General features: G+C 52.1%; 6 protein-coding genes across 6 annotated transcripts; 2 read left to right on the top strand and 4 right to left on the bottom strand.

Annotated features, from left to right (window-relative positions):
• Positions 1–2,911: 2,911 nt before the first annotated feature.
• Positions 2,912–4,041, bottom strand: ACET3X_005571 (uncharacterized protein; the record flags this gene model as incomplete). Its single annotated transcript, XM_069451790.1, has 4 exons — positions 2,912–3,036; positions 3,090–3,408; positions 3,468–3,677; positions 3,754–4,041. 4 exons carry the CDS (start codon positions 4,039–4,041, stop codon positions 2,912–2,914), a joined length of 942 nt encoding a protein of 313 aa, XP_069307615.1.
• Positions 4,042–6,851: 2,810 nt separating this feature from the next.
• Positions 6,852–7,574, bottom strand: ACET3X_005570 (uncharacterized protein; the record flags this gene model as incomplete). The annotated part of the gene is made up of 1 exon (XM_069451789.1): positions 6,852–7,574. The coding sequence occupies one exon, from the start codon at positions 7,572–7,574 to the stop codon at positions 6,852–6,854; it is 723 nt and encodes a 240-aa protein (XP_069307614.1).
• Positions 7,575–7,902: 328 nt separating this feature from the next.
• ACET3X_005569 (uncharacterized protein) lies at positions 7,903–11,227 on the top strand. The gene is made up of 5 exons (XM_069451788.1): positions 7,903–8,576; positions 8,631–8,733; positions 8,784–9,017; positions 9,068–10,172; positions 10,224–11,227. The coding sequence occupies exons 1-5, from the start codon at positions 8,457–8,459 to the stop codon at positions 10,984–10,986; spliced, it is 2,325 nt and encodes a 774-aa protein (XP_069307613.1). The 5' UTR covers positions 7,903–8,456; the 3' UTR covers positions 10,987–11,227.
• A 662-nt stretch (positions 11,228–11,889) lies between these two features.
• On the top strand, positions 11,890–13,915 carry ACET3X_005568 (uncharacterized protein; the record flags this gene model as incomplete). The annotated part of the gene is made up of 6 exons (XM_069451787.1): positions 11,890–12,081; positions 12,144–12,170; positions 12,220–12,454; positions 12,519–12,674; positions 12,755–13,635; positions 13,811–13,915. 6 exons carry the CDS (start codon positions 11,890–11,892, stop codon positions 13,913–13,915), a joined length of 1,596 nt encoding a protein of 531 aa, XP_069307612.1.
• Positions 13,916–14,267: 352 nt separating this feature from the next.
• On the bottom strand, positions 14,268–17,819 carry ACET3X_005567 (uncharacterized protein; the record flags this gene model as incomplete). The annotated part of the gene is made up of 1 exon (XM_069451786.1): positions 14,268–17,819. The coding sequence occupies one exon, from the start codon at positions 17,817–17,819 to the stop codon at positions 14,268–14,270; it is 3,552 nt and encodes a 1,183-aa protein (XP_069307611.1).
• Positions 17,820–18,417: 598 nt separating this feature from the next.
• On the bottom strand, positions 18,418–26,543 carry ACET3X_005566 (uncharacterized protein; the record flags this gene model as incomplete). The annotated part of the gene is made up of 5 exons (XM_069451785.1): positions 18,418–19,322; positions 19,372–23,828; positions 23,882–25,177; positions 25,264–25,766; positions 25,923–26,543. The coding sequence occupies 5 exons, from the start codon at positions 26,541–26,543 to the stop codon at positions 18,418–18,420; spliced, it is 7,782 nt and encodes a 2,593-aa protein (XP_069307610.1).
• Positions 26,544–26,854: the final 311 nt, after the last annotated feature.

Raw genomic sequence — 26,854 nt, 5'->3', positions numbered from 1 at the left:
AGCTTTGGTCCTGAGAGTCTCTTATGGGAACCGATACTGCGTCAAGATACAGCGGTCGTGAAGCTACTTTTCGAAATGGGCGCAGACGTAGACTTTCATGAGCACGCGTCAGTTGATGCGCTCGTTGCGGCTCTGAAGAACGGTCACAGGCAGACAGTTAAACTGTTACTCGAAAGGTTCACCGAGGGCAATATAAGTGGCGAGAACTGCCACACCATCCTGCATCATGCAGACCTTCGGGAATTACTACCTGGATCAGGCGATAGATCTGCTGGAGTTGGCGGAAAAAGTATCGACGGATTTCAGGTGACCTCGGCTCGTGACAGTGTCAGCTCTACAAAGGATAGCCATACATACGTCAATTCGACCAGCGACCGAGACGAATATGATGGCATGACAAAAGTACACCTAGGAGATCCCAGCCAATTTCTTGATACTTGGGCTCAACGACAAAAGTTCGAAGACGTCGATGTTCGGTCGCTCGTTTCCGAAGAAGATGACGCAGCCTCGAGTTCCTCAATGCCCTTGCCATCATGGTCTAGCGAGACGGAACATACGATCGTCGCTGTCTTTGCCAACAGCTCCGTTCTCTCTCCTTTGTACTCAAAGGCATTGCAACTCATGCCTCAGGAACGGCTCATCAACAACTTCAGACGTTTACTGAAGGCTTTCCATGGAAATCTCGTCGCCTCTGACAATTCGGTCGTCACACGCCAGCTTGCAAAACTTTTGAAGTCTAAGCAACGTCAGAGTAGGATTGCAAGAAGAATCATGGAACGACACATAGTTTTGCAAGGCTCTTGGAATGAGGAAGCTCTCGCTGGTATACGTGGAGAAGAGAAGCAAGCTTATACAAACGTAGAGAATTGGCTTGATAGGACCGTGGTATCCTCCACCATCACCGATACTCAGGTAGCCCACTCAGCAGATACGGGTGAAGAGTTTGAGAGTGATAATGACAGCGATCTAGAGTCGGACGGAGAAGAGAACATATCTCATTTTGTCCAGTATCCGCGATTAGACCTTGTTGTTCAGAAACTAGTGGAAGAACGAGCTTTCCAAGAAATGTTGATCAGCTTCAAAGAGCTTCTCCTACCGCCTGGACTATTGGCAGAGCTATTACCGATACCAAGGAATGATATCACCTATAAGACAACAGAAGAAACCGGTCTTCTGTCGACTGTCCAGGGGTTTCTGGAGGAGGTCACAGGATTGGAATGGGACTGGTGGCCACTATCACCTAGGATGAGACCTCTGAAACCTAATGAAACGCGGGTTCATTGGAAATGTGTAAGTTTATCCTTTCAACCCAATGCTCGATACTGATTCAACAGTTTTGCGGAATGCATCGATGGAGAGAACTGAGACTGGAGCAACAAGAGATATTGGAAGAGGTTCTTGAGGGCTCTTCTGCTGATCATCATCCTCGACCGCTTTGTGCTTTACTCCAAGGTACGAAAAGCGCTGCCTGCATGAAGACATCTAATCTTTCTCAAGACATCGCCAGCCAACCACATCAAGATGCCACCCCTAGTACTCACCATCCTACCCCTTCCAGCGGAGCAGCCTCATCACTTGGAACTCAGGCGATGCAGTCACGGCCCGGGAGTAATGCTGCTTTACAGGCAGGAGGAAATGGACCTATACAACCTACATCTGCAAGTTCACCAACCCCGCACAGCTCCTCAGTAAACAACTCGGTGTACGACGAGAAGCTCTGGGTGAATTTCGGAGTGGACGGTGCATGGACTCCGACCGAACTAGATCAGATTCATGGTCGCCACTTGGTCAGCGACACTGCCTTCCTACGAAACCTTGGAAGAAGACACCGTGAGATGAGGGGATGGGCGCGCCACTACTTTTCCTTCCGCATCATAAGCTACTGGGAATTCCTCCGGTTCAAGAGACTGCCACTATTTCCTCCCCAGACTATCGATATTGAGGCAGATCTGCCCTTGTCTAGCGACTACGAGTATGATCCGAGGCCGCCGGTCGCGACAAGAGATAAGCCTGGTATCACCAAGCATGAATTCGAAGTCTATGTACGGCTTTGCTTGGATCCCTGCCGGTTGCCTTCTCTACTCATACCACACAAATGCCGCACAGTAGGAGATTCCGCTGTTGACATTGTTGGTAAAATTCCGAAGTACAAAAAGCTCTTGGAGCAGCGTGCCCAAGGAGACGAGCACGTTTGGGGTATAAGAGCGAGATATGTTGTGTCTGGGATTCGTGTGGTTGCGGTACACGTTGCTATTCTTTGCGTGTCTCTTGGCGTGTGGATCTGGTGGCAATGGAAGCGTCCGAATGACCTTCAGGGAGCCGCGGTTGTGTTCACGGCTGCATTTCTCCTCGTATCTACATTTTGGAGTGCAACGGGCGTTTTGAAGGATCTGCGCTAGCTCCGCAGGAGGTTGCATGCTAGGCTCATATATGTGGTCTTTAAGAATATGTTGTTCGTATATTTTACGGGACGTTTGCGCTGGCAAGAGCGCTGGGTTCTGCTATAATGCAAGGTGCAACGCACCTTCGCTTGGGTCTGCACAAGCACCAGCTATCTCGCTGTTTAGCTAAACTTGCCGCAAAGAGCAGAGCGACATCGCCAACGCGAAATCAACATGCGAACAACTGTATTTGCACCTTACCAAGAAAGGCCAGAAGACGTGCATACTTCCAGTTGTTACCCATACTTGTCGACTCCATGCTTGCAAGAGACGTCTATACATTTGCGACATGAATATTCATACAGGTTATCTACACACCTTCGTCCGTGGTATAGTACAAGTCTACTCCCATCATATTCATACACAGTACTCCTCCGCCTACGCGCGCAACCGATGCACCCTGCGCTCACTCCTCAACAGTATTTATATGCAATCCACTCGCGCCCGATCTATTCCCATCAACCAGCCATCTACTCCCATCTCATCTCCTTCTTCAACGGCTTCTCCCAATCCTTGATATGATCCGAAATAACCTTTGCCGCCTGATCCGCCGTAAAATTCCGTCCAATAGCCTCGACAAAATCGCCTTCTGGATCTGTTTTACCCGTTAGCCCAACACTCTCGCACTACACGCACATCATTACATACCCATCAAATAAAAGTAAATGCTGTGATCGACCAGGTAATCCTGTCCGGGCTTGGTATCCTTGGGCGTGCTAAAGTACACCCTGTACGCCTTGCACGTATCCTTGATCTGCTCGTGGTTGCCCGTCAATCCAATGAAATCGGGATGGAACTCGGCGAGGTATTCTTTGAGTACGTGTGGGCTGTCGCGCGCGGGGTCGCAGGTGATCATGATGGGGAGGAGTACGTTTCCGCATTCGGCGACGACTTTGTCGTACATGAGGGCCATTTTGTCGAGTTCGTCGGGGCAAATGTCGGGGCAGTGGGTGAAGCCAAAGTAGACCTGTAATTCCACTGTCAGTATGGGAGCTCGGAGGGGGACGGGTGGAGGTGTTGTCGTACCAGAGAGTATTTGCCTAGCATGTCCTCGTTGCTAAAGGGCTGGCCGTTGTGGTCTATGAGCTGGAATGGTCCGCCGACTTTGGGCTTGCCGATGCCTTTTGTTTGCTCTGCTATTCGCTTTCGCGCCAGGCGCTCTTTCTCGTATGTGAAGTAGGCCCATAGTCCTCCGCCAGCTGCAACGAAGAGAATGGCGGCAGTGAGGTTGAATGGCTGCGAATTCGTCAGCCTCTGTCTATATACCAATTTTTATGATCTGATGTATAGCTCGTCAGACAGCATAACATACCCCGCCCTTGTTCCTTGCCCGGATCTGATCTATCGTCTTGAGCTTGCTACGCGATGCCGACTGCGAGAAATTCCTTGTCTGGCCCTGACAGCTACTCGCAGCCTTCCCAGATGCATTCCGTGTTGTCTGCAATTGCCTCAGACATGTTGTGTTCCCCGCCGCTACTTTCCGCGATGATGCGGCCGGACTCGATGTGCTAGAGGCGAATGTTCGGTACGCGATGCGCGCCGCTCGTGGACTTTGGATATTTCGCGTGGCCGTGGCCATACATCTGGTTGGTGCGGCCATTTGGGTGGTATCGTTGGAGAGTGTATGACGACGTGGTGTCGCGAATTGGTGTTCAGGGAGACTTTTCTGATGATTCAAGATGCCAAATCGCCGCGCTCGGGCCAACCTCGACTGACATCTTGCTCACTTGCTTACTTGTACATTCTGGTGACACCACGTCACTAGGTTAACACATCTAAGAATCTCTTGCATGGCAGTATCGAATCTGGCTTGAATCGCGAGTGGTTGCCATATCTTATGCGATAACTGTGACGTTCTTTGGTAGTTTATTTGTTCCCAGGTTTCACCCGGCAGCTTGCGGTATCAAGCTTCTAAACAGTTTCGTCAGATTGCGTCCCAAAATCGATCGTACCTCAAGGAACTAAAACAATAGTAGGTGAGGCCGTTTGCTTAGCGGTTGACGACAACATGGCTGTCCTGATGGACGCCCTCGTAGTGCAGCGAATGAGATAATCAGTTTCGCATTCGTCTCTATCCATCTAGGTTGATCCAGAGTAGTCTGTTTTGTAACTGATAAGACTATTCGACTACACTAAACAAGGGTGATATCGCAGACGTCGAAGTCTTCTCTCATGGATTCGAAATTGGCTTCTGCAAGATAATCAAACATGCCGATGCGCTCATACGCGCCTGGGCACGTGGCTGACCGCCCGAGTAAAAGCCCCGTTATACCCCAGCCATATCTAAAGATTGGAAGAAGTGATACTGGATAAGGTCCTCCTGAGCTCTTTTCTTGCCCCTGCACTCGCCTTGTTGTCTTCTCTTCAGTTCCATTCATAAGTCGAACATCTGTCCGAACGAGAGGTGTGTCGATGTAGGAAATTGTACCGGAAATGTTGTGCCGCAAAGTAGATAACTTGGCATCCTCCCAGGGATCTTCTCGTGAAGGACCAGCTTCGAGCGACGCCGGGATAAGTATACCTGTCAAGCGCATTGTGCCAGACGAAACGGGACCGTAGGGATTAGTCGTTAAAGGCGTTACTTCAGTTCGCACGATGTGTACTAGTGTTTCTTCCGCGACGTGATTCGACATGACGGTAGGATCGAAATCGATTGCATGAGGCAATTCTAGCGACATCCAACTCCAAGTAGGGGCAAAGAACGAAGCTGGACATCCTGGGGGTTTGGAGAACCATAACAGTGCTTTGCAGAGATCTTCTTTCCACAAGCCAGCGAGATATGTACCTTGGTATCGTGCATGGAACCGAGCGGCAAGCGCTGAAATTGCGACTGGTGTATCCGTCTTCCTCGTCAGTAACCTTCGGCAATATGGGTAGACGACACGAGTGCCCCAAAGCTGTGCAAAACTTTGCTGACTGGTGGTATCCATCCTGGCTCCAAAGCTGCCCTCCAATTGCGACTTTGAATCGCTAACTAGGTTGTTACCGTGATATTCGCAGCAAGAAGACCCTTTGCACTCCCAGCTCATCTCCCAATTACCATATGCGAGGAAGCGACGAGCACACAATCTCTCTTGTAGAGTCCAACCCCGCTTGTACAACGGCTCCTCTATAGAGTCATGCGAATCGGGCACTATTGTGTACGTGAATGAAGTTCCGCCTCCTTTTGCATCTAGGCTAAACGTTCCTTGACAGGATTGCCTAGATTTTCGCAAAAACCCTTCATTTGCTGACCCCGCTGCAACACCAGCCAAGACCAGCTCAGCATTGCTGTATATACTTGCCATTTTACTTGATTGTTGCTCCCAATCCAAGGCGTCGTCTTGAACAATGCATAAACTGTCAATCCAGATGTGCGAAAATCCAAGCGCTCGGGTGGCATATATGGCATCTGAAAATGTCTGGGGGAGGTCCCTGGCGAGAATTTGCTTTTGGAAGCTAGCCAGCGTTTTCGAAGTGGTTTGGAGTGGCTGTGAACCGCCCCAGCAATGGCTGAGCGCAACGTAGGAGCCCTGAGTCGATTCTTCTGGAGCCAGTACAAGCTTGATAACGTCGCCCCGAAGTTCGACAAGGCGAGAGGGACCAGCGGTATCGAATTTCTTAGCGCATTGCTGGTGCCCACTCCGGCAAGTCGACAACCATTGCTTTGCCAAACTCAAGCATGTAGGATCTATGGCTTGCTGAGGGATTGGCTTATATCTCTCCAAGAGATTGGGAAGACCGGAACCTGCGGTGTTGGCCTGGGAGAACATGTCTATCAAAAGGGCTAGCTTTACCTTTCAGATATATGGCAACAGTTGCAAACACGCCGCGATGAAGAGTATGCGGCAATTTGGAGAGTATGTTGACCAAATGTACGAAGTACTGTTTGTTCGTAGTAAGCCCAACCTTTACATATCCTGACCTATAACATCTGTATCGCCGTCCTGCATCTGCCCAGACTGTCGTTATGAGGCGACAAAACAGACAGCCGTCTGCTGCACTTTCTTCCCAAAATCTCTGTACTTCTTCTTGGTTGAAGTATTCGGCCACCGACTTCAAGTCAAGGTCGACTGCAGACAGGTCACTGTTGCAATTCGAGCATCGCTTGACCATATCCGCGGGTGTTATCGGAGATGCAGGGCGTTCGGAAGCGACGGACTCGCTGCCTTTGGACCGCATAACTATCGATCGTGTTATGATGATGGAAGGGAATAAATGAGAAAGATCCGTGTGTTATTTGCATCGAAGACTCTCTGTCGTGCCGGAAGTTGGGATGGAAGATGTCAGGCTGAGGCAGAAGCTAAGCGGGCATACTGAATCCATATGCTGTGTGCTGAGTTGGCTTCGCGAACGCAGCCAATATAAATCTGGCCTACGCGCCCTCCCCTGTATGCGTGTAACAGCAGCGCTATATGTTACCCTAGTACCTCATCTTATACCAATGGCCTTTAAGAGCTTTTCTTTCTGTGTATTTCCAGTCGCGCCTTCAGTTTCGACGCTCTTGACGACCTCACTCATACTCTCCACCTCTACGACGCCCATACCATGCGCAAAGTGCCAGAGCTCTTCTTCTTCGTAGCGTACCTGGAACGCTTGCCAGTTCTTCGCTTTTAGATCATTGACATGCTCTGTGACAGCTGTAAATGGACCAGAGTAGACGAGAACGCCGGGATAACCAGGCTTGGTGATTCCAGATACGGGAGGCGTCACTTCTGGAGGTAAGAGAGCACTCTTGCGTTTATTGGTGTTCAGAAGATGGTGCAGCCAGACGATGACGGTTTTGAAGGTGCTGCCATTGGCACCTGCCGTCGCGTCGCTAATTGCATCAGACGCAACAGGAGCAGATTCAACGACCTGCTGGAAAGCAGCGATGATGGCATCAAGCGCTTCTTCTCCCTCCGCCAAACCAAGCTCCTTGACCGCATCTTTCACACGTGTCCGCAGGTCGTTCTTTGCTGCGTCAGTCGCAGAGATGACGTCCGGCAATCCTAATTCCGGATACCGCTCCGGCAACCGAAGAAGGAGCGATGCATGGCTGTCGTGTGAGAACTTTAACTCGCGTGACTTGGGGTCGTGGTGCGTCTGTTCAGGATACATGGCCTCTAAGAGCTCGAGCTCGGTTTCAAGGCGGGTGGGCCCATGGTCTGACATGGTAGATGCACATTCAGCTGGAAGATGGCGGAACGGAGAATTCTACTGCATGCTTTTGTTCGGCAACGGTGACGGGGGGAATTGAAGTTTTTTGGCGTATAACCTGCTTTTGTTACAAACCAAGAGGCCATGAGTGGACCGGTGTATCAAGTGATGCATCGTACTAGGATAGTGTGGATGGATGTATTGGCCTCGTCTTGTCAGAATCCCGATCTTGCAGTCTAGGCCCGTGCACGGTCAAAACAATGGGTCAGTCGTTCGTGCCGCATAAATGATAAGAAACGTAACTCGTTGTTGGATGCATAAGTGGCGCTGCAAGAGGCCCATATCTCGCTTGTGTCTCACCTTTTAGCTCGCTGTCACCGGGGTGATGGAAAGGAGCGACATTGACAAACTCGTCTCCAGGCGGCTATACAGACAGTCGGGGAGCCCATCGACAGCAATATAGCGGCACACGAGAACCAACGCCCCAAGACGCGTCCTTGCCGCAGCATACGCCCGCTTTATAAAGAGGGCGCCGTGCCCGGTGCATCCGACCGTGAAACTAGACCCAATAAGCTTTGCTGATCAAGCTAGCAGGCGACGCGGAATCGTCGCGACCCTAGCATCAGGCACCTCAAAGACCGTCTCGAGAGATCTGCACGCTCCCAAAGAAAACATTGCATCCACGACCCGAAACTATATTCGCTGCTCTTCTCTCTTGACCCCTCACAAACCATCCTCTGCAATCAGCACACCCGGCACCCTCTCCCAGCGACGCAATCACTGTCTGCCACCAACAACCCGACACTTGACGCATACCTCCACGTACACGCTTCGATACGACTTGCTATCCAGAACCTCGATTCTTGAAAGGGCCCATGAGCCGCAGCTTTGCCGAAAATGAAGGCTGCTCCGCTTTTGGTGTCCTGGCACAACGAGAATGCTCCCATATACTCAGCTCACTTTGAGCCGCATGGCAAGGGACGCCTCGCAACAGCTGGCGGAGACAACAACGTCCGGGTGCGTCGACATCAACATCACAATGACGTAGACTTGCGCTGATGTGTACAATAGCTTTGGAACGTTGAGACACATGGCGAAGAGCGCAGGGTCACCTATCTGTCAACCCTCGTAAAGCACACACAGGCTGTGAATGTGGTACGATGGTGTCCGCGAGGTATTTCGCTCCTGCAGATGCAAACGAGAACAGCAACTAACCTGTTGTAGGTGAAATGCTCGCGAGCGCCGGCGATGATGGCAACATCCTGCTCTGGGTCCCAGCTGAGAACCAGACCACGCACAACTTCGAAGAGGGTCTTGAAGACAAAGAGACATGGCGGGTCAAGGCCATGTGCAGGTCTATAGGCTCTGAGATCTACGACCTTGCCTGGTCACCAGATGGCGTCTTCTTCATCACAGGAAGCATGGATAACATTGCCCGCATATACAACGCTCAAACTGGTACGACATCTTCCCTGGCACCACTCCGAAAATTGCTCAATAATATTTAGGAAGCATCGTTCGCCAGATTGCTGAGCACAACCACTACGTGCAAGGCGTGGCGTGGGACCCCATGAACGAATACATTGCAACCCAGTCGTCCGATCGGTCCGTACACATCTACACATTGAAGAACAAGGACGGCCAATTCTCGTTGGCTCAGCACAGCAAGGTCACCAAGATGGACCTGCCCGCGCGACGTGTATCCTCGAACAGCCCTGCGCCTCCAGACTTTGGCGGCCGAGCGTCCTTTGTGGCCGACTCAATGGCAATCGGCTCGCCGGTGCCGTCGATGCCTGGCACACCGCAATCACTGGCCCTCCCGACCATGCATCCGCCGCCAACCTCGCACAGCCGTCGTTCGTCTTTCGGCTCCTCTCCCTCGATGCGCCGCTCCGCCTCACCGGCTCCCTCGATGCCACTACCTGCAGTCATGCCCAACTCGCCCAGTATCAGCAGCATCGGCACAATTGGGGTCCGCAATGCACCCATCTACTTCAACGAAACCTTGACCTCGTTCTTCCGACGCCTTACGTTCGCGCCCGATGGCAGCTTGCTCTTCACACCCGCGGGCCAATACAAAGCGATACATCCGTCGATTGGCGAATCGAAACCCGCCGAGGATATCACGAACACAGTGTACATATATACCCGTGCAGGGCTGAACAAGCCTCCGGTCGCGTATCTTCCGGGTCACAAGAAGCCGTCGGTTGCTGTTCGTTGCTCGCCAGTATACTATACCCTGCGCCAGTCCGTTCCACCAACACGGCAGATCACCATCGACACTTCAAACATGGACGACGAGATTCCGTCCTTGCCTGAGCCAGTCATGCCTTCGAAGCCTCCTACATCCCATTCATCCATGGACCCTCCGCCCATCACAAGTGCACCGTCACCTTCTCCAAGCCTCTCGGCACCGTCACCAAAGCCCACCGACGGCGAAGCTCCATCTCAATCCGGGGTGCCCGCCGGGCCTCCTTCAGCTTTCACTCTGCCGTATCGTATGATCTATGCTGTTGCGACGCAAGACGCCATCCACATTTATGATACGCAACAACAAAAACCACTGTGCATTGTTAGCAACCTGCACTTTGCGACTTTCACTGATATTACTTGGTAAGTAATTGGACAACACTTCCGCTTTGGACTCGGCTAACAAATCAATAGGTCCAATGATGGCTCTATGCTGTTGATGAGCTCCTCTGATGGCTTCTGTTCATCGGTTACATTTGCACCCGGCGAACTCGGGGAGAAATACACTGGACCATTAGCTGTCCATAGTCGACCACAGCAAACTCCTGCTGCGATCAATACGACAGGAGGCCATGCATCGAACAATTCTACCCCAACTCCTACACCAACGACCGGAAGCATGTCAGCTACTGCGACGGCAACCGCGCCACCTATGCAGCGGCAACCATCTGCAGGCTTTCCAGCCTCTCCGAGCTCGTTCGTCCCCGCAAGACCCGGCAGCCCCACAAGGAGCAACTCCGTTTCCAGCATTGCTACTGCTTCATCCTTTGCTCCAGGTGCGAGTGACCAGAACAACATGAACGCTCCCACCCCGGCCATGTCGTCAGTTCCTAGCATAGCTGCCGCCAATTCTGGACCTGTACCAATGTGGACACCACCTCTTACACCAGCTCACGGACAAGGCGCGACTCACAGTGCAAGCAGCTCAGTCAGCGGTATGCCCAACATCGGACACGTCGGACGCAGAGAAAGCGAAATGAGCGAGTCTGACCGTGACGATGTATCCTCAACCTCCAAGAAGCGAGAGCTACATGCGGTGCCAGAACCGGACGCAGATGCGCGAGAGAGCAAGAGACGGCGGATCGCGCCTACACCAATTACGATGATGGCGGACGGCGACAGTGCAATTGCTAGCACCGAAGAAGATACCCATACGCAGACCCCAGGCCAGCAGTAGGCCTTTTCATATTGGGTTCAGTTGTTCTTCCGGATTTGATGGTTGCGTATACCTTGTGTTAAGCATGGCGTTTGGGATACTAGGTCTGCTACTCCCTCGGCGATATCATGTACATGGCCTTTTTCTTCTGCCGCCGGTCTTATAGCAGCAGCGTGTTCTTATCATTCATCTAGCAGGGCTTCCACGGCGCGATGATAAGTGCGAGTCGTGGTTTAAAAAGATAGATTACAATGAATGCAGATAACCTCAACTAGGGTCGCTCTCGTTTCGCGACATGTGTATTCTTTTACCCTTTGTCCATCGATATCAACAGCTCTACAACACGCACCCGATCTCCATATCCTACCACCACCTCGCGCGTATCTCCACACCCACCCGCCATCCGATTCCATGACCCGTACACGCTTTCCCGCCGCTGCGGGCGGTATCGCTACCCACTGCCAAAACCCAAGACTTTCCAAGACCTCGTACCCCAGCCGCGTCCCGCTCCCAGCCAATCACACCCCCGCTCCCGTCCTCGCAACCGGTCTTTGTGATTCGTTGACACGCGTTGCTGCCGTTCGGGCCAAGCGATGGAAACGTGGTGGGATCGGACGGCGCATTGGGTGCGGCGCGCCGAAGGGAAAAAATTGGGATAAGAGGATGATGTCTTGGTTGATAGATATCGGCGCTATAGCGATGCGCGGGTAGATGGTCGGTTGAGTGTTACCTACCCCTCGCATGCGTGCTCTTTCTTCTCCCCTCCGTCATACACTTGCCTTGAGTTTGGCACGACGCATCATTCCTGGTTGTTTTTTCTTTTCTCGCTACTGGGTGTCGTGTGCGAACTCTTAAGACAAAAAGCTTTTTTATCTGAGCAAAAGCTATCTTGGTGCTTCGTCGTGTTGCTCTGCGTGCCGAAAGATGGAGGATACAGATAAGCTTGGAGATAAGAAGGTGGTGCAGGAGCAGGAACGGGACCAGGACCACGATGTCGAGCAGCAAAATGCACATGGCGAAACGAGGAGTTTGGGCAAAGACGATATTCTGCAGCTCGAGCACACGGATCCGGTGCTGAATGCGAAGATGCATTTGGTTAATAATGCTATCGACGAGGTGAGTTTCTTGGCTTTGGAGAAGAGATTGGTTGTGCTTGCTGATGACTTGGGTGTTTGCAGATCGGGTTCACGACGTATCAATGGAAGGTATGTATTGCGTTTCTGGAAGTTCTTGGACGTCTCTAATCCGATCCAGCTCTTCGTCTTGAACGGTTTTGGCTACGCTGTCGACTCGCTCATCTTACTTATCCAGTCCGTCATCGCTGCCCAGGCCACCCTCGAGTTCAAGCCTTCCTACGAAAACGGATTGACCATCGCTGCGTACGTTGGTATGCTCGCTGGCGCTTTATTCTGGGGCATGTCTGCCGATATCATTGGACGAAAGACGGCGTTTAACGTTAGTTTGCTGATCTGCTCCGTCTTCGCGATTGGTGAGTTGCAACTGTACAAAATGGACGTGGGACTTTGACTGATCCCGTACCTGCGTCTTCACAGTGGCTGGTGCAAGCCCCAATTGGGAAGTCTTGGGCTTGTTCGTATGCCTGAGTTCTTTCGGTGCTGGGGGTAACTTGGTGCTGGATACAGCAGTCTTCTTGGAGTATCTGCCTAGTTATAGGCAGTGGATGCTTACGCTCATGGCGGCTTGGTGGGGTACGCACTTCCCGACTCTCAATCGAGCAGAGCGCAGCAAACAGGTACTAAAGCATACTGCATACTAACACATCGAACAGGCGTCGGCCAACTCGTCGCCGGTTTCTTCGCCTGGGCCTTCCTGCCAAACTTCAGCTGCGCAGATCCATCCATTGACCCCTCAGCCGGCCCTTGCACAAAGTCCAACAACCAAGGTTGGCGGTACGTCTGGTATGCCTCTGGCTCCCTAGTCTTCGTCATGTCCATCCTCCGCATTACCGTCATCCGACTAAAAGAGACGCCCAAGTTCCTCGTCAGCGAAGGAAAAGACGCAGAATGCGTCGAAACTCTCCAATTCATCGCAACAAAGTACAACCGCCCCTGCAGTCTCACGCTCGCCCAGATGCAAGAATGCGGTATTGTAGATCGCGTTGCATCGCGAGGAAACAAGAGTAAATGGGGTTTTGGAGAAATCGCAATGCACCTCCGCGGTCTTTATTCCACGCGCAGAATCGGCATCTCAACGAGTTTAATCTGGCTATCTTGGACCCTAATCGGTCTTGCGTACCCGCTCTACAACGTCTTTCTCCCCGCCTACCTTCGTTCCCGCGGCGCCGCCTTTGGTGAACCCTCACCCTCCATCACGTGGCGGAACTACACGCTCGTCAACTTCAGCGGTATCTGGGGTCCCGTGCTAGCGGGCTACATGTGCCATACGCCTCTCGGTCGGAAATATACCATGGTCATTGGCGCATTGGTTACCATGGCGTTCTTCTTCGCGTACACACAGGTTCGCACTGCGGTGCAGAATGTGGCGTTTACGTGCATCATCAACTTCTGTCTTAACATTTATTACGGCACGCTGTATGCGTATACGCCAGAAGTGCTACCGAGCGCGCACAGGGGTACTGGCAATGGGATTGCGATTGGATGGAATCGGATCATGGGGATCCTGAGTGCGGTTATTGCTACGGTTGCTGACGTGAGTGTTTTCTCTTTTCTTCCTTTGTAGCTTTTGGCAGAGGGAGCTGTGGATACCCTGAGGTTACTTCGTCGAGGAAGGGTAAAGTTGGGTATAAAGCAGCAGCCTGGGTTCTCTTCCAGCATGTGCTCGCTATGATGATCTAGTGGTATTAGTTGCTAACGTATGGAACCAGACTGGAACTGCTGTTCCGATATACATCTGTGCGGCGCTGTATATCTTCATGGCGCTGATTGCGGCGATTTTCCCATTCGAGCCGTACGGAAGGAGAAGTTCTTAGAGACCGTATACGGATGGAGGTGCATCGACTACACTGTATGTCTCAAGGGTCATAGTAGTACCGTGGTCATCACTGGTGTGTAGTTGGAAACAATGATCGGGGTCCCGTACCAGCGGCAACCGAATCAATCCTACAATCGTCGCTTAGTACACCTAACAAGCATTCTAGTGTTTTGGTAGACCAAAATCACCACGCACGGATGATATCACTCCTAGTATCGCTTGCCAAAACATCCGCTCTGATATACAAGGTGGTCGCTATTCGCGCAACTGCCAGAGATTGTATTGTGATATGGGTGTTACTATCGCACGCATCCGTCTTAAACACCACCAACCCACTACGGAAGCGCATGCTAACTAGCTTTACCAGTATCGCCCTTCGTACGAGTCGACAAATTCGCAGTCATCTCTGAGATAGAAGGAGAGCCGAATACATCCTCACTGCTGACAGCAAGACCCATCCTCGAGTATTCTGAAGCGAACGCTGCAGCGGCGATGCTACTGCCCCAGATCTCATAGAATGGAGTCTTGTCTGTAAATCCAGGATACGACTTAAAGTCGGGTCCCAAGACTGACTTCCAAGCCAATAGCACCAACTCTTGCAAAGCCTTGGGATGATCTGTTCCTGGCATTGACGACTCTTTCACCGGTCCTTCACGGTGGATTGAAGCATTATGGGGCGCAATCGTATTCAGCTGAGGAAGGGCGTCCGCCAGTGGCCGCTCCAGTACACCAGGTAGTTGTTGGTATGTCTTGATGAAGCTGTCCAGTACTGTCTTCACCCAACCTTCCGGGAAAGCCTCCGTCGAATACCTCAACTCAACTTCTAGCTTGTCATTACGAGCAAACGTTTGTAACCATAGGTCGGATTTGTCATGCTCTGGCTCATAAACGCTAAACTCGCACTCCCCAATTCCAGAGAATGGCGGCTTAACGAGCTCGAAGCTGAGATGGTTGACTACTGTAGAGAAGCGCGTCCACCGAGGCCAGTTGGTGCAGTTCTCAATGATGCGGTTATGTCCGAGATGGCCGTGCTGAAGTGACTTGAGGTAATCGCCTTGGACCGAGCTGAGAAGCGAAGAGGTTGGCGCAGTCGACACGACATTGGTACGCAAAGGTAAGATGTTCATGCATGGTCCGAGAATGTCCGAAATGCCAGGCATAGGCAGATGTCTTCCGGAAGTTATGTATCCAAACACAACGGAGTCTTTGTTTGTGAGCTTCGACAGGACGATCGACCAGGACGCAAGAACGGCGGTTGCGCTCGTGTAACCAGATGTTTTCAAGTCCACCAATGGGATTACTGCTTTGACGGCGGTATTGATAGGATAGTCGATGCTGGGACGGGCTTGAGGACGCACTTCGCTCATTGCGCTATCGGCCAAGGCCCCTTTCCAAAAAGATTCAGATTTCTTGCTGGCTAGCGACGCTTCTGCGCAGAATCTGGTGAAAGGAATAACTTCCAGTGACTTGTCAAGATACAGCGCTTCCAACGGTCGCCACAGCTTGTCAAGACTGAGTGCGTCGTACTGAGCGTGAGAGATTCGGAGGATCAGTTGGTTTGTGTTCTCCGTTGGGTTTTGCACAAGAGCGAAAGTTACCAATGGATCACCGAGTTGAGTTTGTCGCCTCATGTCCTGCTGAATGGTGCTTTTGACAAGCTCATCCACATTCTGACCGTCACTCGCCTGTACCAAGGTGAAATGGAAGGGGTATGCCTTAGAGCTCAGAACAACCTGGAAGGTCTTCCTTGCCTTTGCAACGAATACTGTTCGTAGAAGCGCATGCCGGTCTATAAGCTGTTGGCAAGCATATCGCAGCTTCTCAACATCCAGCGCTTTGGCAAACTTGAAGATCATGTAGTCATGCCAGCCATGAGACTTGAGCAGACCTTGACCGATACACCAAGCTTGCCAATCTGTCGCTGGGGCAATTTCTTCGACATCTTCTGGTGAGATACTTGGAGCGATTTCGGTTATCGTGTATGTTAGTTCCTCGTTTTCTTGCTCAGTCGACTGGACGTTCACCCCGAAGCTGGCTGCTTTGCTCATGACCTGAAGAGTCCGATGTTCGAGAATATCTTCGATGGTAAGACCAATCTGCTTCGATCGTGCTTCCGCAATCAACTTGATACAGTGCAAAGAATCACCACCCAGGTGGAAGAAGTCATCTTGCAACCCGATGTACTCCATAGGAAGACCCAGCACACTACTCCATAAGCCCTGCATCGTCTTCTCTTGCGGGGTTACTGGCGTGGCCTTGTCCAAAGAACCAGTGTGTTTTACCAATTCGACCAGCGGCATCTCGGCAGCTTGTTTGCGCAACAGTTTCCGATCGAGTTTGCCGGATGGATTCAATGGTCGTTCCTTGAGCTCCACGAATCCGCGGGGTACCATGTGATCCGGAAGTGTAGTTGCTAGCCTCTCTCTCAGCTGTCTAACCTCGCTGGAAAAGTCCGCTGACAAGCCATGGATGAAGGCAACAAGCATGGGCCCAGTACCGCTCGTGGGTTCCACAATCTCCGCTGCAACAGTCACGCTCGGCGGAAGGATATCGAGCATGGACTTCTCCACCTCTCCTAACTCAAAACGCTGCCCGTGCAGCTTGACACGCGTGTCTTTCCTCCCCACGATCTGGACAACCCCATCCTCCACATACTTTGCCAAGTCTCCGGTTCGGAACAACCTCCGCGGTCGCTGTTCTCCCCTCTTTTCTGCCCATGTCGGTGGCCCCACAATGAATGCCTTTGCATTAGCTTCTGGGTCGTTTCGATATCCCTGGCACAACGCTGGTCCTTCGAAAAGCAGCTCTCCTGTTTCTCCAATCGGCGCCAGAGTGTTCGCATCGTCTTGGTCCACGATCCAAGCACAACCCGTCATGAACTGTCGCGCCCTACACTTTTTTCCACTGACATCGATAGCATTTGCAATACCCACACCCTCTGTCATGCCGATGGCGTCCATAAGTGCTAGCCGGGGTGCCCAGATGTTGATGAGGCGTTGGGGAACAGGCTCACCACCAACAATGAGTAACTGTAGGCAAGACACCTCTTCCGGCTTCAACAGGTTCAACAGTGTGGGCGTGAGGAATGTTGCTGTGACCCCCTTCCTGGTAATGAAGTTCGCTATACCGCCCATGCGTTCTCGCTCTGGTGGAAGAACCAGTACCCCGCCGTTGCACAGCGTTTTCAATGTAGTCACCACGCTGGCAGCGAAAGCCGGCGAGGCGAAGTTGAGAACGCGGCTGTTGATTCCGTAACCGCGGCCATGCACGACGTTTGAAACCGCACTGCTCTGCGTATGCTGAACTACCTTGGGTAAACCCGTCGATCCAGACGTGAAACATACGTAGGCAAGATCGTCGGGTAGATGAATAGGCAAGTCAGCACCATCGTTTGCTTGAACTTCAGAGCCAGCACTGCATATGTCGGGCACGTTCGCCACCAGTTGCATCCCATTCTCTTCAGGAAATCTCTGCTTGAACTTTTCCTCTACTAACATTGCTCGAGGGCTGACCGTGGATAGACACGCATGCAACCGCTCAGTTGGATTCGCAGGATCAAGGGTCGAATACGCCATCCCCGCTTTCGACACAGCCATCATGCAGACGATCAGCCAGATGGACTTGTCGAAACAGATTGGAACAATGTCATCGGCCGTGATGCCATCCAGAATAGTGCGGAGATGTCGAGCCAGGCGCGTTGAGTAGTCGTCGAGTTGCGCATATGTTAGCGTGCCGTCTGGGGCGTCGATGGCGGATGCGTCAGGTGAGCGTTTTACTTGTGCAGAGAACGCTTGGGCGATCGTGAGGTGAGGCTTTGGTGGCAGAGAGGCGTTCCAAGACCATATTTGGTCTTCTTCCTCCTGAGTGATCTTTCTCTTTTGGTCTTGAGATGTGTCACCCATTTTCGCTGTAGTAACTGGCACTCGTGCTTCGGGAGAGTTATACTGATGCTGGAAAACGGCCTTAGTGAGGACGATGGTATAGATTCGGGTGCCAGCTACCTTTTAGCATCTTTTGTATTACACTAGTTGCATGCATCTGGTTGACCCAGTCCCGCATCGCGTGTCACCAGACATGCTAGCAGACTGAATGCATATTTGTCTGCCCGCCGGTTTTCGGTCCAATTCGTATTTGCCGCTGGCAGATGTAGGGTCTAGGGGTTATATTCGGTCCGTAATAGATACGATCTTTTCTCTAAAAGACAGGTATTCTTCCAGGGGCGATGTCGGACGATAAGAGATACATACCATAAACAATGATGGCATGAGTGGTGCGCTCCATTTCGGTATACTATCAATGATGCTGCTTGACTTCGGTTGAGCTGCTCATCTCATCGACAAGCGAGTGGGCGCATGGCAAAGTTGCTTGCCAGACGTGTTACGCCGATCATCACGAGGTTCGCACATTTACCACTCTTGCAAGATGAAAATCACAGTCTACTAGAGATGAGTACGGATCGATTCCAGAAAAATCCCGTGCTACGTCGAATAAGGTAACTGTTCAAGCGGACACATCGAGTATATCGAAAAGAAACCGATATCCTGGCTCAACTTGATCCCTCCACTCCTTGCTGCCCGGTTTCAAATGCAAGTCATGAATGTGCTTCGCGCCTGGGATTGGCAGAAAGCCGCATTCCACGCCAGATTTCTCCAGCTCCTTGATGAATAACTCGGCTGTCTTGAACGGAACGATCTCGTCCTCCGTGCCATGAATGACGAATGTGGGAACGTTATAAGACCCTTCTCGCACATATGCCATTGGGCTGATTGCTCCAACGAGCGCTGGGTCAGGCTTCAGCGCTAAGGCTTCTTGAGAGAGACCATAGAGCAAGACGTTCAATCCAATGCCCTCCTTGAGAACCGCGAAGATGAGTTCGGAGCGTGGATCGCCGGGTTTGACCCAGCCCAACTGACTACTATCCATCATGGCTCCGTAATTCGAGACAGGCGTGCGTGGCAAAGACTGCATGATCTTCTCCAACCGCATTCGGCGGGCAGGAAATTGTCCGTGATGCTTTTCGCTGTGGTGTTTCTCCAGAGAGCCAGATTCAAAATCCGTCGGTCCGTAGAAGCCCAATACCGCAGCCGGAGGTGGAAGGTTCAGCTCCTTGGTAGTCCAGGCCAGACTCATAGCGAGGTGAGCGCCGGTAGACCATCCAATCGCGGCGATGCGAGTTGTGTCGATAGAGATGCCGTATTTGGATGTGGTCGCAGACAGCTTCGTCTGGATCCAAACATACGCATCTCGGATATCGGAAAATGGTCCCTCAATGATGTTGACCTCTGGCACCAGACGATAGTCCACACTGACGGGCAGGATGTTGTGCGAAAGCAGGAATCTCGTCTGTGCTGGTCTGATTGCTTTGCGCGACAGTGTCATGTGGCCACCTCCGTGAATCATCAATGCTGCACGATGTTTAGTAAAGACCATGAGCATATATGTGGGCCTATTTACCTACAGGCATTGAGCTGGTAGGCAGACTGTTCGGCAAGTAGACGTCCGCTTCGATCTCAACTCCATCGATGGACTTGTAAACAACGGTCTCGAGACCAGTCACTGGTGGCTCTACCAGACGAGATGGCTCCGGATATTGCTGGGCAGAAGCCACGAGCAGTCGTTCAAGATTGCAGTCCGGCACAGTGCTCTGAGAGTAAGTAGCACTAGGGAATCCGGCTTGATGCATGAAATCCATCCAGACTGCTGGAGGCTGGATGGCATGCGTGGCATCATTTGCCAGCCACCAGCCGTCTAGCAAACCAAAGACGACCTCGTGCCAATCAAAGATGTTAGTGATTTCACTGAGTACCAATAGACCGTTGGGGTTTAGCATCTGTTTGATGCGGCGGCAAGTATCAGTCCTGTTGGCTGTCGCATGAACGCAGTTCGTGCTGATGACGACGTCGAATTTCCCAGCCATATCTGCGGGAGGTTCGACCTCCAGATTGAGTGTCTTGAACTGCATCCACGGGTACTTGAACTTCTTCGATGCGTTCCGAACAAGTGTTGAGGATATGTCTGTGAAGAAATACTCAATGGGGTGGCCGACCGCGCTGAGAGCTTCACCAAGGCGCTTGGTTGTCCCACCCATACCGGCTCCAACCTCGAGGATGCGGACTGGGCCGTGGGCCTTCTCGACCAAGCGAACCATGAAATCGACAAGCACTTCGGTCAGTGTGGCGAACATGGGAGCTTTGGTGTAGAAGTTGCCAACAATCTCCTGGGACTTGCTAGTGCCGAACAGAAGCTTTACAGGGTCCTCCGATCCCCTCAAACACTCTGCAATCTTCGGGCCAGTGAGAGCCATGAGCTCAGCCTCGCAGCTGTATTGTGGGAAATCGGCGATGAGTTGATGCAAGAGCTGAGCGGAAGGTGCGAACGTGCATGACCCGGATGATCGGACATGACCCGAGCCCCTCTTTTCGATGATGCTGTGCTTCTCAAGAATCTCATAGTACCTTTGGACAACCTTGTCGTGCTTGGGTTGATAGGTAAAGGGAGGAATCTTCTCACCTTTACCGATAACCTTGAGGTCGATCCCTAGTTTCTGGAAAGCTTCGACGAGATAGGCGAGTAGTAGTTCATCTTGACGAGCGGCGACCTTGGCAAGGTACTCAGTGAACTGGCAAGACATCGCATAATCTTGGAGTGAAGACTCTGCTGCTAAAAGAGATTGGAATGGATCCGCAATGCCTGCGGACTTGTCAAGACCGCTTGTAGAAGCAGCAGACATTTGTGTGATTGGCGGCGCCGAGGGCGAGGAGCTGGGTTTCGATGAAGATATTCCAATGAGCTGCATAAGTTCCTTCACAGAAACATCGAGGAGAGTATCGGCGCTATCAAGATCGATATCGAACTCGTCGGATATACAAGACCCGAGTTCTGTTGTAGACAAGGAGTCAAAACCGAGATCCTGGAGAAGTTGGTGTTCTTGTATTTGGCTGGCATCTGCACCGCAAAGCTCTGAGATAAGTTCAAACAACTTTGTACGTCGAATGTCGCCAGAGGAATCCACAATATTCTGGTTGGAGCTTGGGTTTATCTTTGGTCTCGTTGCAAGTGCCTCAGAAGCTGGTGACGGAGCGGCCGCGGTCTGCTTCACGGTTGGTATGGCGCGCTTTTGACTTATCTTGGCGGCACCAGGAAACACTATCTGGCTCAACGCGCCAAAGCTCATCGTCAAAAGCTCACCAGGTGAAACCAGTTTCCCAAAACGTTCGCTAATCTCATCTGAGAGCTCGACAGATGCCAGTGAGTCGATACCGAGGTCACCAATGCATGTGTTCGAGGCGATGAAGTCTACCGGTGCACCGGTATATGTGGAAAGCATCGTCTTCAACGGAGCCTCCCTGTCATCTGATTCTCCTTCGTCGTCCGAGGATGCGCTAGAGAAGCCGGAGTCGTTGTCAGGGGCTAGCGGCATAGGAGTCTGGACTGCGATAGGCCTGGAGCTCTGGAAAGAAGGCATGGGGCTGGGAAGCGGGGCACGTGTATCCTCTTTTGGAACAGCTTTCGATCCATTGGCTACGTCCAGTGTTCGCTCAAGCTTGGAGATTTCCAGGCGATGGAATTTGGCACCAATAGCTGTCATGGCCAAATCACCAGCTTTGGTCAACACGAAGACGTCACCCGTCGCGTGCACATCATCGATGAGGGTGAAAATGGCGTAGACGCTCCAGTCCTTATGAGCGTCGAAATCGCAATGTTTCGACATGGTGATGTCTTCGAGACCTGAAGCTACGAAGACTTGGCCCGGAGGACAAGCCTTGCTGCTATTGATGAGCAAGCCAGAAACCTGGATGAAAGCATCGATAGACACAGTGTCGCAGTGCTTCGTGACCGAACTCTCATCGCCTCCGACATGACTGTCCGGCATACGGATCTCCGCGAGTGCCTCGTTCTTGTCTATCACAATGCTTTTGATCCCATGAAAGAAGTCGGCGTAGTCGACGACTTTTGAGAAAAGCTTGTATGCTCGTCCGCCGTTGAGCTTCTCTGCGCTTGGACTTGATCGAATAGATTCAAGACGTTCAGCTATGAGTCGCTTGTATGTGGAAAACCGCGGCTCCGCAGTCAAAAGCATTTGACCTCTGCCGTGAACAGTTGCACGTGTCGAAGCACTTGCAGATCCGGGAGAACTCGAAAGAACAAATTTCCAGCTCTGCGTGGCGGTCTCCTCCAGGGTCAGGCTGACGTCGCGGTCTAGGTTGACGCCTAGCGGCGATTCAAACGACAGGTCCTCAAACACCAGCGATTTGGAGCTGAGATCTGCACCAAGAAGCTGTGCTGACATAGCTGCGCACTCCATATACATGGAAGCAGGGCAAAGCGGGCGTCCTCGGACAGCATGGCCACTGATGACTTCGCGGAAGCGACTAGCTGAGTTGTTGATGACGAACTTTTCCGTACTGCCAGTCGACCCAGCATGATGCACTAAGCAAACGGATACAGGAACAGGAGCTGCCTCCGGCTTTTGCGAAACGAGAGCGGCTATACTCTTCTGGAGCTCAGTAGCTCTATCAACGTTCTCTGCAGTAAGGAAATTACAGGTCAGCATATGTTTCACGTACTTCTCTTGCAGTTGCAACTTACCTAGCCACGCTTTGGATCTCTGGAACTGATAAGGGGGCAACCAGATAGGCTCTACCCCAGCATCGAGCGGAGACAGGAACGCCCAAGGTGTAACGTCGATTCCTTCTTTCCACAGGTCGATAGTGCTTTGAGAAAGAGCCTCGGTTGGATGAACAGCACCAGCTGTCTTGATGCTGTAAAACGAGTGCGATTCTGACTTGGCACTCGCACGCTTGACCATGGGAATGATGGACGAATCAAATCCTGCCTCGAGCCAGACGCAACCTCCCAATCGCTCTTCTATCCGCTGAACAGCGTCCACAAAGTAGACGGGTTGTCGGAGGTGCGATACAACATGCTCAGCAGTGATCGAGCTGGTGTGTACTTGTGTGCATGGCTCGATAGGAATGGAAGCTTTCTGGAAAGCCAACGACTCCAAGGACTTCGCCAGGTCCTCCTGAATCGGTTCGGTGAAGACAGAATGGAATCCATGGGTGACGTCAACTCTTTGGCTCTTGATACCCTTGAATGAGAGATCAGTAGCCAGCAATGTCTCCGTATCAGCCACTGCAGCCTGGGTACCAACTACGACCTGATTGTTGGGCGCATTGAAACAGGCAATCTCTAGCGAGTTGTTCCCAACAGCTTCAACTATGCGCGTGACGATAGCGACTGGTGCGAAGATCGCAAGCATGGTGCCTCTTTCCGGTCCCCATTTAGTCGCCATGAGCTGCGCTCGTGTAGCAACAAGCTTAAGAGCGTCTTCAAGAGAGAGTACACCGGACACGGCCAATGCTGTCAGCTCCCCAAAGCTATGTCCAATGGTACAAGCTGGTTGAACGCCGGCATCTATCCAGCACCTAGCACTCGCGTATTGCACAGCCATGGTACCCGTCTGCAACAGGACTGGGTCGGTTATGGCTGAAGTTTGGAAGATGGCTGGGATGATTGATGGACAACCGAAGGCGACGAGAATGTCGTCACACTCCTCGACGTAGTGCCGTAGCCTAGGGGTAGACTTGTACAGTGTCTCCGGCAGACCAATAGTCTGCTTGCTCTGGCCCGAGAACGCCAGTACGACCTGTTTTGATGATGGCGTGATGTTGCATGGCCGAATAGTGGTGGAGATTTCTGGTTGCAGGCCGGCGATCTCGGAGACTGTTGTCATCCACGCCACAGAATGTCGCTTCCGTCGCTCGGAAAGTGTGTAAGCAAGATTGGCAAGGTCCACGTTTCCTCGACTGACGTAAGACCTCAGAGATTCTGCGTGGGCCTTGAGACTCTCAATCGTGTGGGCTGACAGTATGATCGGGTACCGAGTACCTGCAGGGAGGCGTGTTGGTCTGCTCAAACATATTAGTGTTGGTCTTACCAGTTTTGATATATATAAACTTACACTTCATCCTCACTCTTCCGAGGCCCTTCGCAAACAACGAGCGATGCATTGCTTCCTCCGGCCCCGTAGTTGTTGACCCACGCAGCTCGGAAGGGTACCTCCCATGGTTTCAGATTCTTTGCAATAGCAATCTTGTCTGGGCCTAGCGCAGGAATCTTCGGGTTCAAGGAATTGAAGAATGCGTGAGGTGGGATTGCCTTCTTTTGCAACATGGCAATGACCTTGAGTATTCCAGCGACGCCTGCAGCTGACTCTGCGTGACCGGTGTTGGCTTTGATAGAGCCCAGATACATCTTCGTGGGTCGATCTGATCCACCGAAAACATCTCTGATGCTGCTAACCTCAAGAGGATCGCCGGCTTGCGTACCAGTCCCGTGAGCTTCGACGTAGGACACATGGTTTGGGCTCATGCCAGCACGCTTGAGAATCGACTGGTACAGGCTGACTTGGGCCGAGGGCTGGGTGACTGTCAAAGACGCAGACAAGCCACCTTGGTTGGTCGATGATCCCGGTATGACACCGAATACCTGATCGCCATCTGCCAAAGCCTGTTTCAAGGGCTTCAGCACGATCATGCCAGCACCGTCCCCACGACAATACCCATCTGCTGATTGGTCGAATGGCTTACATTGACCAGTCGGGCTGAGGAAGCCAGCCTTTCCAAGGTTCAAGTAATTGTGAACACCAGATATGATGTTGACTCCACCAGCGACTGCCATAGGGCACTCGCCCGACCAAATGGATTGACACGCGCGATTGATAGCGACAAGCGAAGAAGAGCAGGCAGTATCGATGACTTCCGCCGGACCAGTCCAGCCATAGTAATAGCTGAGCTTTCCGCAGAGGAATGCGCGAATTGTACCGGTCGCTGTATATGCAGTCGGCGCATAAGCACTGGTGTTATCCGTGTACTCGATGAAACTCGCTCCAATGAAGCAGCCAACTCTGTCTCCGTTCTCGCGAACATGTCTGCGGAGATACCCTGCGGAATCCAGAGCCTGGAAGGTCAGTTCCAACAAGATCCGCTGCTGAGGGTCCATGCTGGCAGCCTCCTTGGCGTTGGAACGGAAGAAAGCCCAGTCGAACTCATCGGCCCCATCAATGAAGTTGCCGAACCACTTCGGCTTCCATTTGTCATTTTGGAGCGCCCGAAAGCTCTCGTGCATCGGAACTCTGTCATGGCGGATCTCTTCGCAAGTCGATGTGCCAGCGGCGAGGAGCTGCCATAGTTCTTCGAGGTCGTTTGCGCGTGGGAGTCGGCATGCAACTCCTGTAACGGCGATGGCGTCGTCCGGGCTGATGTCATGCGTTAGTGTGACGCTAACTTAAGCAGGATAGGGGAGCGTAGAGCTCTTCGACAGCGTCCTCCACACGCAACTTACTATCTGTACTCAGCCAACCTGGCTTCCTGAATAGCGGTATGAGCTTCCACTTTCGACACCCGCAACCGGGCATTGTGGAACGGCATGAGAGGGACCGGGTCTCCGATGCCAAACAGCGCGAATGTATGGGCCTCAGTACCGCTTCCTGCCAGGTCTTCCGTCACCTCCTTCAAGAGCCGATACCATTCGCATCGCGAGGCAAGGATCGTGTTGATCGCCTCGTGTGTCAGCGAGCAGTTGTCCAGCAACTTGCCAGTCAAATTTGATCGCACAGGAACCCGCAGCTGACTTGCATCAGGCAATGTCATCTCATCATGCTCCTGACAGAGATTAAACAGCACCTTGACCAGAGGCGCATTCTCTGGGTTGTGTACTTTGCCACGGATATGGATATCAGTAACTAGTAGCCCTTGGCTACGAGCTCTGTCGGCCACCTTCTTGAGCTCTAGGACTGGACCGACAATACTTATCGTTCTTGGGTCGGTTATCGCCGAAATGTAGCACTAAGTGTGTAAGCACATGAATGTCGCACGAGAAATAGGATGGCTAGATGTACGCAGCTTGCGTCCATCAACCGGCCGAGTTGCGATCTGGTAAAAGCCGCGAAGGGACGGGCCATAAGAGATCCTAGCTGGGACCAAGGGACGAATGTGACTTACACCAGGAATGCCCTCGACGAGCTCTTCTCCTTGCTGAGAAGCTCTTAATCGCACGGCGATGGTCGTCGCTCCTTCAATCGACTCGTCGTCGCCCAGCTCACCAAACGCGCCCACAGCAAAAGCCAACCGTAGAGCGTTGGTAGCAAGACGGACCACATCCTCTTCGTCTTTAGCGCAGGAGACGGCGAACGCTGTAGGAAGACCTCCGCAGTATCCCTGAGCACCGCCACCATTCCTCAGACTTGCCAGCATTTGCTCATGTGTGAGGTCGTGCAACTCCAATAACTGGAAGTATTGGCAAATCTGGATGACGACCAACAACGGCAATGCTAGAATCCCCGACATGGAACTGGAGACTGGTCCAGCTACCCCGTCGGTAATCCATCGCTCTAGACTGGCGACGTGTCGTTCGCCTGACTGGAGTTTGGCAATGTCCGCGTGGCCCTCACAGAGTGTGCCCCACGTGTCTTTCAACGACGTGATGGCCTCTGCGAAAGGTTGGAGAAGAGGTGTTCCAACAATGTACTTTTGTAATTGCTCGAGGTACGCCTCGGTGGGGGCCTTGCTCTGAGGGCAAAAGAAAGCCACAGAGGGCCTAAAGTGGCTAGACTGGCTGCGCATATTGGGGAAAGACGTGGATTCTTCAATAGAAGTCCAGAGAAGGTCGAGATGTTGAATCAGACAATGGATGGTTCATTCTCGTGAGCTCTGGTATTCCACGATGGCTATATACAATGTACCTCCAATATGCGAATCGTCGTAAGCATGGCTGGATTACTCACAACACTCGTCAAAACGGACCTTCTTGGACACCCTCGATGATACAGAGATTAGGACCTGCCTTAGAGTGTAACGCGTAGTGGAACCAGTTTTGTTCGCTTGTCTTGATCAAGTCTAGGGTTGCACGCAGTGCTGGCGAAGAGACGCCGAGA

Source organism: Alternaria dauci, chromosome 4 (assembly GCF_042100115.1).
Source record: "Alternaria dauci strain A2016 chromosome 4, whole genome shotgun sequence".
NCBI classification, from domain to species: Eukaryota; Fungi; Ascomycota; class Dothideomycetes; order Pleosporales; family Pleosporaceae; genus Alternaria; species Alternaria dauci.
This window is presented reverse-complemented; position numbering and strand designations above follow the sequence as displayed.